Source organism: Sinocyclocheilus rhinocerous, unplaced genomic scaffold (genome assembly GCF_001515625.1).
Source record: "Sinocyclocheilus rhinocerous isolate Xijiao unplaced genomic scaffold, SAMN03320098_v1.1 scaffold677, whole genome shotgun sequence".
Taxonomy (NCBI): domain Eukaryota; kingdom Metazoa; phylum Chordata; class Actinopteri; order Cypriniformes; family Cyprinidae; genus Sinocyclocheilus; species Sinocyclocheilus rhinocerous.
In genome coordinates this window covers 774,205-787,462 of record NW_015633185.1, presented here as the reverse complement: position 1 = coordinate 787,462, position 13,258 = coordinate 774,205, and the positions used below count along the sequence as shown (strand labels likewise).

The 13,258-nt window shown below is 36.5% G+C and overlaps 2 protein-coding genes across 2 annotated transcripts; both read left to right on the top strand.

Annotated features, from left to right (window-relative positions):
* Nucleotides 1-791: 791 nt before the first annotated feature.
* On the top strand, nucleotides 792-2,621 carry LOC107743612 (dual specificity protein phosphatase 13-like). The gene is made up of 2 exons (XM_016556942.1): nucleotides 792-1,021; nucleotides 1,455-2,621. Exons 1-2 carry the CDS (start codon nucleotides 832-834, stop codon nucleotides 1,664-1,666), a joined length of 402 nt encoding a protein of 133 aa, XP_016412428.1. The 5' UTR covers nucleotides 792-831; the 3' UTR covers nucleotides 1,667-2,621.
* Nucleotides 2,622-5,171: 2,550 nt separating this feature from the next.
* On the top strand, nucleotides 5,172-7,535 carry LOC107743611 (dual specificity protein phosphatase 13-like). Its single transcript, XM_016556941.1, has 4 exons — nucleotides 5,172-5,256; nucleotides 5,675-5,803; nucleotides 5,888-6,105; nucleotides 6,743-7,535. Coding segments are annotated over exons 1-4 (570 nt in total). The 5' UTR covers nucleotides 5,172-5,254; the 3' UTR covers nucleotides 6,964-7,535.
* The last annotated feature ends 5,723 nt before the right edge of the window (nucleotides 7,536-13,258 follow it).

Genomic DNA, 13,258 nt, shown 5'->3' with positions numbered 1-13,258 from the left:
TTATACTAGTAAGAATGCAATTGCAGCGATCTCTAATTCAATTGCAGAGCTCTCTAATTGAATTGTTACTAGTAAGAATTGTATTAAAGAGCTCTCTAACTGTAATTCTTACTAGTAAGAATGTAGCTGTAGAGCTGTCGAATTGCATTCTTACTAGTAAAAATGTAATTGTAGAGCTCTACAATAGCGATTCTTACTAGTAAGAATTGCATTGTAGAGCTCTCTTTTCAGCGCGACCTCATTATGATAATTGCGCCTCATGCATATTAATAAAACGGGTGACTGTCTGTTCCAATAGCCTTGTGGGCAGTCCGTCGATAACACCGTTGCGCTACGGGTATCCTGAGTTTGAATCCCGGGTCGTGGATCCTTCTGATCCCACACCCCTCCCCCCAATTCACTTATACTGTCCTATTGGAATAAAGGCAAAAATGCCAAAAATAAATCTTAAAAAAAGAAAATGGGGACTCAAGCAGCTTGTTCAGTCAAGCAGCTTTTAATGATGAATAGCAGCGCTGAGGCTCTAATGATCTATTAAGTATTATTATATATTGATTAAAATCATTATAAAATGATTATGCTTTACAGAGAAGAAATATAGGTAGTCTATGTAGCTACTGTAAGTTATTTTTAATATATATATATTATTATATTATATTATTGTTATTTTAAAATAAGATTTGAAAATAAGCTGTTTTACCAAAGTAACTTATTTGTTTGAGATTCAGTCATACACTACGCATCCCTCTAGTGAACTCGAATCTGCCGTACATTACATAACACATCTTTCACTTTTTCTATAGGGCCATTGCTCAAAATAGAAATGCTTTGATGAAAATGGGTATCACTCATGTCTTAAATGCTGCCCATTCCAAGCAAGGCAGCATTGGTGACCAGAGTTATTACGGCAATACAATTGTGTATTATGGCATCCCAGCAGAAGACTCTTCATCATTTGATCTTAGTGTGTACTTTAAACTGGCGGCTGATTTCATCCACAAAGCCTTGAGGAAGAAGAACGGTAAGTGACCACAGTCAATTATATTAATGTAATGCTAAAATACAAATGGGAATCTAAATGCATTGGGGAGAATTCTGAAGTCCACTCTGAAACTACAACACTGATTCGTATAAATAGTCAATAAGTATTTTTACAACTAACCCATATGACACCAAAACCATCAGTGTTTACATGGTTTGAACAAAAATTGTTGTGTTATGCAACAAATAGTTTTGTTTTACATTATTTAGAAAAAAAAGAAAAGAAACTCATTCTGTTGTAGTTACTTCTGTTATACTCTAAAAAAAATGTCCTCTTTATCTTTCAATTTCCCTCTAAACCTGATAAACAGCTCATGTTGAAAATTAATTATAATAGAGATATCCATATTTCAGAAAAATGAAATGGTTCAGTACTAACAGCTTCTGACAATTACGGTGTCTTTTATCCATAGGAAAAGTGCTTGTTCATTGCATCATGGGAATGAGTCGGTCTGCCACACTGGTTCTAGCATACCTTATGCTGCGTCAGCGTCTTACTCTCCCTACTGCCATCCAAACAGTTGTACTGCGACGAGCAGTCTATCCTAACAGGAACTTTTTGAGCCTTCTCCTGGATTTGGACATTCAGCTACATAGAAAGCGAATGCTGTGTCCTATTCTCTGACAGAAAAACACATATGTCATGAACACAGATACACATGCATTTATTTTATATAACTAAAGGGTGAGGAGGTATGTATATATATATATACAGTATATATATATATATATACTGTATATAGTTTCATAGTAAAACTTGTGCCTTTCAGGTTTAGTGTATGTATAGACCATCTTTGTACTTTTCCATACATTTACAAGGTTATTAAATAGTTTAGCTATAAAACACTTTAATATTGAATGAAAGCTTTAATATTTTAACTTAATTGACATCTGACATGTTTTCAGTCATATTAACATGGGTGACTTTAATGTACAATGTAGTGTAAATAAAGTAAATGAGAATGTTTCTTTTTTATGAAAGTCTATATGATATATTCAGTTTGCAGCTCTATGAACCACAGCACACAAGTGCCACATGCTCCTCACACTGTAAATAATATTTAACAGTGGGGTCAGTATTCAGCGTAGAATACCAAATTAAGCAGTATTAAATGATTGAATTGTGGTTTATTATTCAGCTGCAGAGAAAACCCTCACTGTGAGCAGTATTAGCTTTTACATTGCTTTTGGCAGCCACATTTGGAGAAATATGCAGGCCAAGCACAACACTCTTCTGTTGACTCAATCCTAAAAGCCTTGTTTAAATGACTGAGCAGCATTCGCTGATGTGATTTTAATGCACCTTTTTGTTTTAATAGCAGAATAATGTGTTTCATTCAGCTCATTGATTCACAGAAGTTCCTTTGTTATCTTGGAGAATATTTAATGGTGTATAAATGCACAGTTTTGTTAAATGCACTGTATACTTACATTTAATTGCACATTAGACTCAATTGACTATGAGCAGGATGAATATTGAATTTATTACACTGTTAGATATATCTGCCTACGTTAAGTATTTTTGAAAGTTTAATAACTGCACTAGTGGATTTACATTCAGATGTTTCATACAAACAAGGTGCCAAATAAACTGAATATTCATATGTATGTGTTCAAATAAAAAAATGTGAAAGTTCTTTGGTTTTTGGTGTGGTTTTTTTCCTTGTATTCTCATAATAGTTGTGAACAAACTAAATGCAATTTCTAAAATAAAATAAAAATGTTTTATGATATGTAATATATTTCTATTGATTTATCTCACTTTCAGATAGATACTCTATGAAAAGCGACATGCTCCTCCCACTGCAAATAATAGAACTAAATGCATGTGTCAGTTATAAACTGTAAATGACCCTGTCTAAAGTACAACATTATTCATGTAGTTTTGCTTTATTTTCCCTTGTGCTTCTGGCTGTTTCCAACAGGGCGCAGTGCTGTGCCATGAAATGTTTGCAAATAAGGGTTTCTTCCAACAGTGTAATTAGATTAATTAAAATCTTGCTGTTTTTTATGCTTAGTATCCTTCCATAATATTTTTCTTCTTCTTTTCATCTGATATCCTTCATATGCTACATTAACACATCCACATTCAAAGAAAATGACATTGTCAATGACATTTCATTATGCAGATGTACTTGTACGACCCCATAACCCAACCTACCAAAACTGTAACAGCATTAACTGGACGAGCCAGCATGACCTGCAGCTGTGCAGTCAGAGGAAGCAGGACCAACACGAGTCCCCGGACACACATTGCTTTCAGAGAACATTCAATTAAGACACTACTCTGCTTCCTGATTAGCTGCTTGGCATACACTGTACAATGATAAATCATGGAAGCAGTTGAGAAGAGAAACAGAGAACAGATGCAAGCAGCTATGCCAAAGTGTGTGTATATATTTTCAGCTAAGCTAAGTCATCTCCTGATCTGACTGTGGAAGAACCAGAGGCACAGAGGGGGTGACGTTGATGACCACATTAGTGTCACACAAGTGCTCTGGAAAGCAGATGCATCTGTACATGATTACATCGTGTCAGTGTTTTCTCAGGGAAAACTGTCAAGCCTAAGATATCATAGATAAAAAGAACAAACAAACAAATCAGCCCAGCAGCAACATATATTTTGGCTAAAACAAACTGCTTTAAAGAAATAGCAATAGTAAAGCATAGCTAAATACATATTCAACTTTTTATATGCTTTTGAAAAAAGTATGTTATGCTCGACAAGTCTGCATTTATTTGATCAAAACATACAGTAAAACAGTTTAATAGTGAAACACTATTACAAATGAAACTGTTTTCTATTTTAATACATTTTACAATGTAATTTATTCCTGTGATGGCAAAGCTGAATGTTCAGCAATCATTACTGCAGTCTTCAGTGTCACATGATCCTTCAGAAATCATTCTCATATGCTGATTTGGTGCTCAAGAATCATTTCTTGTTATTATCAATGTTGAAAACAGTTGCTGTCTAATATTTTTGGGGAAACTGATACAATTTTATTTGAAATGGAAACTGTAACATTCTAAGTCCTTATGGTCATTTTTTAAAATCAATTTATGCATCCTTCCTTCCAAACGTTTAAACAGTAGAGTATATGTTATTGTATGACTATTTACTTTGAATTCAGGAAGTCTCCATGACTTTAAAAACCACAAAAGAAAAGCAGTCTGAATGATTCTTGGATCGGATCTACCACGGTAATTTGAAATTGGCAAATTTGGACCACTCAATACAAATTACATACGTTGCTTTTCCAAATAAACATTAAAGAAAGCCAAGCTTAGTCATTATAATGCACTTCAGTGTATTCTTTGATTCACCAGGACAAGGACTTTAAAAAAGAAACAGAAAAGTCTATTAAATTCCATGAAACATACTATGTGTTTTTGTGATTCTTCTGATACAGTATGAGGTTTCAATAATAGTAAGTAATAATCACCTCTTGAGGAAGAACAGGTGTATGTGGCTTTCACACCCAGGCCTTTAATTCCTTTTTATTAGCTTCATAAAACCATAATTACTACGGGGCTCAAAACCTATTTTACCGGCATGGAAAGAACAACTCGTAGTTAAGTCTTTTCCTGTTTTACACATATAACCTAATTTACTGAAGCATTTGAGCACTAACTAAACAGTTTCAGCTGGAGTGCAAAGAAGACAGCGTATCTTTGAGAGGGATATCTGATACGCTCCAATTACGAACATGTCACTGCACTTGCATGTGCAAAGATCTCACCATTTATCAAAGACTCGCCCTCAAGGCAAATGAAAGGAACATCTGGATTTCAAGAGTGTTTAACCTAGCAGCTGGCGAGACCTCATGAGATGTCTATTTCCCTGCACAATGACTCATGATAAAGATGCATGCGTGCAATGAAAGCCGCTGATGACCCACCTTTACCTTCGTCTGCACTGCAAGAGTGATTTACTATATTGGGAGTCTAGCCAAGATATACACAATATGTGCAGAACATGCTCAAAAGATCATTGTCTAGGGAAAGACAGTCTTCTAAAAGCAAACCTGACTGCCCACTAAGACCTGGAAGAGCTCTTTGTATCCAGGGAGGTTTATAATTATACACCATTTAAAAAAAGAAACAGCCTCCAGAGACATATCTGTGGACTGGCTGTCGACAACGTCCCTGACCAAGGAGAGAAGTGCAGGCAATCTGAGAACGAGGGAAAAAAAGGGCCACCGGCTGCAAAATGTAAGTTCACAAAAGATTTTAGAGGCTTTTAGAAAGTAACATTTTGGTGTTTTGGAGAGCTATTACGGAAGCTAACCTCACTGAATCACACGGCTCTGTCGTCGCACGTTTTCTTTCCCACACCTGAGCTGTAAACACATTTGCCACAAGAGTCAAGAAATCCTAAGTGGAATGATATTCCATAAAAAGCCCTCAGTATTCATTTTAATGATGTTAAGAGCTGAAGGGGAGTGTCAATGCACTCTCAGCCTCTTAGCAACAAGAAGATTTCACGAGCAATGGCCTCAGGTGGGCTCAACTAGTTTGATGGGCTACTGGAGAATGCATCTGAACTGCATGTCAGGCAACGTGATAATATCCAAAACCGTACTGCAATTTTTAAATCAAAAATGTACTTTTAAAAATATTTTTGGGCCAGGATGTCTCTCAAGGAGCTGTGTGCCTATGAAACACCATCCGTTGCCGAAATGCAGAACTTCCTGTTGGCTGACAGACGGCCCACTGGACATGTCAACCAAGTGTGGCCTAATGTGTACATTGGCAATGAGTATGTATTATGTTTTCTGTTCAAATGGAAATTGAATGAAAATGTACAGAACTACAGATGTTCGCTGTGTTTGTGTTTTCTCAGGGTTGCGGCACGAGACAAGTCAATGTTGTATAATATGAGGATCACACACATTGTGAATGCTGCTAGTGGACCCCCTCATGTCAACACTGGAGCCCGCTTTTACAGAGACATGGATATTGATTACTATGGAGTGGAGGCTGATGATTCCACAGATTTCATCATTAGTGTGTTTTTCTATCCCACAGCAAGGTTTATACGAGCTGCGTTGTCAAAAAACGGTGAGTTAAATTGGAGGAAACATTCTCATGAACATTCTTAATGCAATATTCAATAACATATCACCGGCAAGTCTGTAACTATGTGCAATATAAAAAATCATTACCTTGCTTTGCCCTACTTGGGGAATGCTTCATTTTCCCACCTAAGTCGCGCACTACGACTACTACAACCCAGCAAATGTGGCCCTTTTTAGTTTAAAAATGACATGTTTCCATGTTCCTCTGTTTTTATTTCCACTTTACAACTTCTTTTTCGAATAGTTGTTAAAATCGGCGGTGCAAATACAATCCCCAGATTGTACATTGCATTCAGAAATGACAAATGTACAAATGAAAATGTAATTCATTTTTTAATTTTCAGCTCTTTTATTTATTTTTGTGCTTTGGCTAATTAGGTCATTAGAAACAATTACCTATCACTCTCCCTTTTCATTATGTGAATGTTTATTAAAATTCATTATATTAAAACTGTACCTACAGTTGATTATAAAACTGACTTGACCTGAGATCAAGTTTGAACAGTATGACCTTAAAAAAAAACATCATGTCTAATGGCACTGAAGCATTCTTTTGGCTATAGCCTACTAAGAGGCATTTGCACTGTAAAAATGTCATGCAATTCTGTTCTGTTCTTCAGGAAGAGTATTTGTCCATTGTCTGATGGGAGTGAGCCGCTCTGCCACCCTGGTGTTGGCCTTCCTCATGATCTATGAGGATCTGACTCTAATGGAGGCCATTAAAGCTGTACGGCAACACAGGGACATCTGTCCTAATCCTGGCTTTCTTAACCAGCTTCGACATCTTGACATGAGCCTCGTCCGAGAGAGGAAGAAAAAACTGGAAGCTTACAAATTGTAACTGAAATCTTGGTAACAATGTGATGAATCCCATTTCAAGCACACATCCCTTAAGGGCCTCCTGCCCCGTGGCCTTGACCCAGTTCTATTGGGCCAGATCTTATTTGCTAATATCCATTGTAGTGCAATGGCAAAGTGGGTATCAGAAGGCAAAATTGAAGGGTTTCCCCATAAATAGTGAATAACCTCCAAAGGGCAGCAGGGTCACAAAATAAATGGCAGGTTTTTTAATTTCTTCCAGATGAGTTATACTTTGAACTTGTCTCGAAATGAGCCAGCAAGCATGTTTTTTTTTTTACTGGAGTGAAATGAAACGTTGTGGCTTGCTCTTTATCATGGGAAGGTTGAGGAGCCATGCATGGCAACATGACTTAAGGGTCGGTCCCCTGTAGTGAGTTTCTAATGGGTATCATATGCTTCAACATATTTATGGTTTCTGGTCAAATCCACTGTGTTGTAAGCCACAGAATTTTTATGAAATTGATGACCAAACAACAATGTGATAATAAAAGAATTGAAATGTCTCAGTTCAGTGGAACAGACCAAAAATGTCACATTGTTCCCTCTGAAATATATCTTTTCTTGTTGACAATGGAAATAAATGACATAGTACAGAATTATGGAATTGTGTATTTTGTTTTGAAAGAGGACATCTGTTAATTTTCACCTAATTTCCCATTGGTGACTGTGAAGGCAAACATGATGACAGAAGCAGAAAGTTCAAATGAATACAAACTGTCCCATGAAAATGTGCATTGATCATTCTACTCAGAACACATGCATTGAATTAACAGAATATACGGCTATATCATTGATTCCAGAGATTTCTAACTCTTTTTTTTTTTTTGACAGAAAAGCTCCTAAAGACAAACCATCTGCCTCTCAAATGCAGGCAGTGTGAGAGGCGCCATCTATATCGGGTCTGCTGCTGACAAACAGACAGCCTTTCAGACCTGTCAGTCTTATCTGGCCCGGCCTGTACACCGGAGATGAGTAAGTACTGAACCGTCACAGCCTTAAACTATAGGTGCCTGTGTCTGCAGTTTATTCTATATATGTGAATGATGTAATTAAAAACATGAAGACGTGTTAAACAGCCACTCATTTCAGGTCAACGGCTCGTGATAAAGGACTCCTCTGATCTGGGAATCACTCATGTTGTAAACTGTGCCGACGGGCCGCATCGCATCAACACGGGCGCCCAGTTCTACTCAGACATGAGTATAAGTTACTGTGGACTGGAGGCTTCAGATCACCCACAGTTTGATTTGAGCCAGTATTTCTGCTCCACTGCATCCTCCATTAAAACAGCACTCACTCAAAATGGCAAGTCTGACTTCCTTGACCTTTTTCGGGCTAATTTTGTCAGTGATTGCATAGAAATGAAAATAAGCAGAGCAAAAGAATAAATGGAACAGTGCAAAGTCAGTGGCGATACAGTCATTTGAGTAAATGACAGAGTAAATGACACGATGACATTTTGATGACACCCTTTTAAGATGAACAAAAGCACTGAACAATCTCAAAAAAAAAACAAAAAAAACAAAAGGTTTGGGGTTGGTAAGATTTTAAAATGATTTTATGCATGCAGTTTCATATCAAATTATGAATCAACTTTCATGGAAGATGAACTGCTGTAATGTAGTATGGCTGTAATACTTTTTCAACAGAGAGAAGCTATAAATAAGATCATTGTGCTGCTATCTCAGGCATGACGTATGAACGTCACTCCCCACATACTGCGCACATATTTCTTTACATTTTCTACATTTCACACATATGCTATAACATACTTTACAGGAGTATATAAACCAAAGTCTAACGGAAATGTAGCTCGAGACACAAATTTTTTTGGAACGTGCTGGAATGATTTGAAATTCATGAAAATTAAGACCTCGTCTCACAGTAATAGAGCTGCTTTTGTGGGAAAGAAAGAAGATTTCAAGGTTGAAGAAATAAGTGAAGCTGACAAAACAGTAAAAGGAATTCAACATCAATTTAATGACTTCCCTGTCAGGGTGAGTGATGGTGGTGACTGAGTATGAGAGGAGGGGGAAAAAAACATCCAGTGCTGATGGTTTTGAAATCATCTCTCTCCGGAGATGATTCATGTGTCTTTTTCACATATCTGGGAAGCGAAAAGCAATTACCATTCCATTTGCAGCAGCCAAGCTCGCATTACAGAGACTGTGTTAAACTCGGTTCAAAAAAGAAACACCTTTTGGATTAAATTACAAGCACAGCTCTACAGAGATTTCCTATTTTTGTCAAAATTTAGTCACTGGGCTCCAGGAAGGACAGCTGCCTGTAGGAGGGCTCGCAGCAGGCAGTGTAAGGAGGGAATAATTGACTGGTGGAATTGGGCCCAGGCTGTACCGTCTCCTCTGGGACAAAAGTCAGATTCACTGGCCTTTGACTGAAGCTGCCATCTTCCTCCCTTGTATCTGTCACGAACCACAAACATGACAACACAAGCACGATCTGTGATGAGAACATGATTTTTTTTGGTCAAATTTGCATAATGATGTGATATTCCACTCCTCAGGGCTATGGGGCATGTTTGAGGGGTGTCTTATAGACCAATTTTTCCCATGTAGATTTTGAGCAATTTTTAAGGAGCTAACATGCTGCGCAGAGATATACAAACAAGCTTTCCGTTCATAACGGGGGTTTATACTGACAGTGAGGGACCATTTTCACATTTCTGGTTTTGGAATGTTTGGAATAAATTGTAGCAGGGTTAACTTCTATACAGACGTACGTGGGGGACCACAGCAAATATCATTTTTGTGTCCCCATATTGCTTCAATATTCTCAAAACATGGGAATATAAAGCAATATATGAATGACCTTGGACCACAAAACCAGTCATAAGGGTAAATTTTCAGAAACTGAGATTTATATATCAACTGAAAGCTGAATAAATAAGCTTTCCATTGGTGTATGGTTTGTTAGGATAGGACAATATTTGGCCGAGATACAACTATTTGAAAATCTGGAATCTGAGGGTGCAAAAAAAAAATCAAAATATTGAGAAAATCGCCTTTAAAGTTGTCTAAATGAAGTTCTTAGCAATGCATATTACTAATCAAAAATTTTATTTTAATTTATTTACGGTAGGAAATTTACAAAATATCTTCATGGAACATGATCTTTACTTAATATCCTAATGATTTTTGGCATAAAAGAAAAATCAATAATTTTGACCCATACAATGTATTTTTGGCTATTGCTACAAATATACCCCAGCGACTTAAGACTGGTTTTGTGCTCCAGGGTCACATATAGTGTTGCAAATATAAAATAATTTTTCTTAAATAATAATAAAAAAAAATTCTCCTAGAAATACCATTCATGACAATGTCTGTTTTAGTTAGTTTACATACTAGAATAGCATACAGATACTCGATTAGCCTGATTAGCTTAATTTATATACATTTGCACTTGCCGGGCAGAGAGTTCCTCAGGGGCAGGGGCTCAAATGTAAAATAGCGCCAATGTAAAAAAAAACAAAAAACATTATATATATATATAGTTTCTTATGCTCATCATGGCTGCATTTATTTGATCAAAAATGTAATATTGTGAAATATTCTTATGATGTAAAAATAAAGTTTTTCTATTTTAATATACATTAAAATCTAATTTATTCCCGTGATGCAAAGCTGAATTTTCAGCATCATTACTCCAGTCTTCAGTGTCACATGATCTTCAGAAATCATAATCATATGTTGATTTATTATCAGTGCTGGAAACTGTTGTGCTGCTTAATATTTGTTTGGAACCTGTGATACTTTTTTTCAGGATTCTTTGAAGAATAAGTTATAAAGAAGAGCATTTATTTAAAATATAAATCTTTTCTAACAATATACACTACAGTTCAAAAGTTTGGGGTCAGTAAATTTTTATTCTTTCTTTTTTGAAAGAAATTAAAACTTTTATTCAGCAAGAATGTGTTAAATTGTTAAGAAGTGATAGCAAAGATTTATATTGTTAGAAAAGATTTATATTTTGAATAAATGCTGTTCTTTTTAACTTTTTATTCATCAAAGAATCCTGAAAAAAAGTATCGCAGTCTCCAAAAAAATATTTGTCAGCACATCTGTTGCCAACATTGATCATTCTTATAATAAATCAGCATATTAGAATGATTTCTGAAGATCAAATTTTAATATATTTTAAAATCAATTTTATTTCTGTGATGCAAAGCTGAATTTTCAGCATCATTACTCCAGTCTTCAGTGTCACATGATCCTTCAGAAATCATTCTCATATACTGATTTATTATAAATGCTGGAAACAGTATTTTGGACCAAATACATGGAGCTGCATTGGTGTCTATAGCCAGAGGTCACAAATGCGCCACTCCCCTCATCAGCTCCTGTGCTGCATTTTGCTAAGGTCACAACTCATAGATCAATAGCCTAAAAATATCATTTGAAATGTGCAAGCTATTCTGGGCCAAGCAAACATGCCGTGTCTGCTCGGTACAAACGGACCACCCCAGGCTGTTAATATTGGAGGCGAGCACCACACCATTAGGGGGACAAATGTAATCTTTTTTTCATGTTTACAAACACAATCACTGATACACTAAGTGGTATATTTTGGAAATCCAATCTTTTGGATGTTTGAAGAGAGAGGAGCAATTGTTCAGACCACAGGAAATACAGGCCCTGTAAATCTTGATATTTCCACAGGCCCTAACTATAGAAAGCCAAAGTTTCAACATACTAGCTTATAAAATGCATTTGCAAAATCTACTGAAAATTGACATCTGTTTTGACAGAGCATTTCAACTGTCATATCAGTGTAATCATGCATACTTGCAATGACAAAGTTTTAAGACACTGACACCAGAAGCCTTGTGAAAATAATTAGTCAAGTGTTTGCTTTCAGGCTGAACTAATAGAGCCTGCAGATCAAAAAACAGCTTTGACAGCTTTTACAGGTCCCCTATTAGCTGCATTAAAACTATAACATGCAATTAGAAGACAAATGTTGCATGATGTTTATTTTTTCCTTCCTCTCTAAGGCATAATAGTACATGTTCAGCAATAGGAATTAAAAGGAAGGCATTCAAAGAACACTTACACTAGTGCAGATTCATTTAGAAAGTGACTGTACATGAGCATTTCGAACGGCCAGGAGAATATAGATAGATCTTGTCCATGTCTAAATTAGTAAAAAAGACATTAAAGCCACTAGCAACACTATTACGTCAAATAGATTGTGTAAAAGGTTTAAGTCGGGATAAAAGTGAGGTTCAAGAATTTGGTTTGATGTTAGACAGCTCTAGATTGCCATCAGCTTCAGAAACATGGAACGAAACGTTTTCAGCGCAGCAGAGGGGAAATGGAATAACGTTGCTAATGCTACCTAGGCTTGAACATTGATTACTATGGAGTGGAGGCAAAAGACTTAGCTTCTTTAAACCTCTCAGTTTCTCTCCCCTGAGCTCAATTTATTGACCATGCACTCAGCAAAGCAGAAAGTAAGTAAAGAGAGAGACGGGGCATGTTAAATCTCTTTAGATAAGAGGGAAGTAACAGGTATTCAAGGACTCAATCAAGTGAGCCCTGTAGAATTCGAATAAGAGGCCCAAAAAGCAGAACTGATGGAGGCAAATGTTCCTGATGCAGCTTCTCCGAGGAGAGAACGCTGCTCTCTTGTTGGATTATTAGCGCTGACCTATGAAATCAGCACTAATATCAGTGACTGAGATACATTCTTGTGTGCGCAGACACTGTAACCCAATGGAAAATGGGAGGTGACCTGGAATTCAATTGGATTATCCTAAAAATCATTTAATCACTTTACTTTAGTTTAGGCCATTTGGCTTGAAGTCAGTTAGTTAAAGATTTAAGGAATGGTTACAGTTTATTGAAATAGCATGAGGAAATATGTAGCAATTTCTTTCAGACACACAGCCAGCTACTTTGTTTCTGGGGTGTATTTAATGATTTGTAATGTTTGTACAGTAGGATAAAATGGTCGAGGTACTTCCTTTGGCTCTAGAACACTGTATCCAGCACAAATATTTAATATTTGTAGTCAAGGGCTATACTGGTTCATTTTTATTGCAAAGGCAGTTGTGCTGTTGCATTAGATACATGTTAGTGATTTCCAGCTAAATTTATCCATCCTCCACAGTCAAAAGCATCCGTTTCTCTATTCAGTAGTCCTTGCACTCTACAAGATTGTTTCCAACCATAACAATGCGTTTGAAAATCTGTTGGCTGTAATAGATCCTTTCAAGAAAGAAATTATGAGTCACGATGAGCAATGAGATGAAA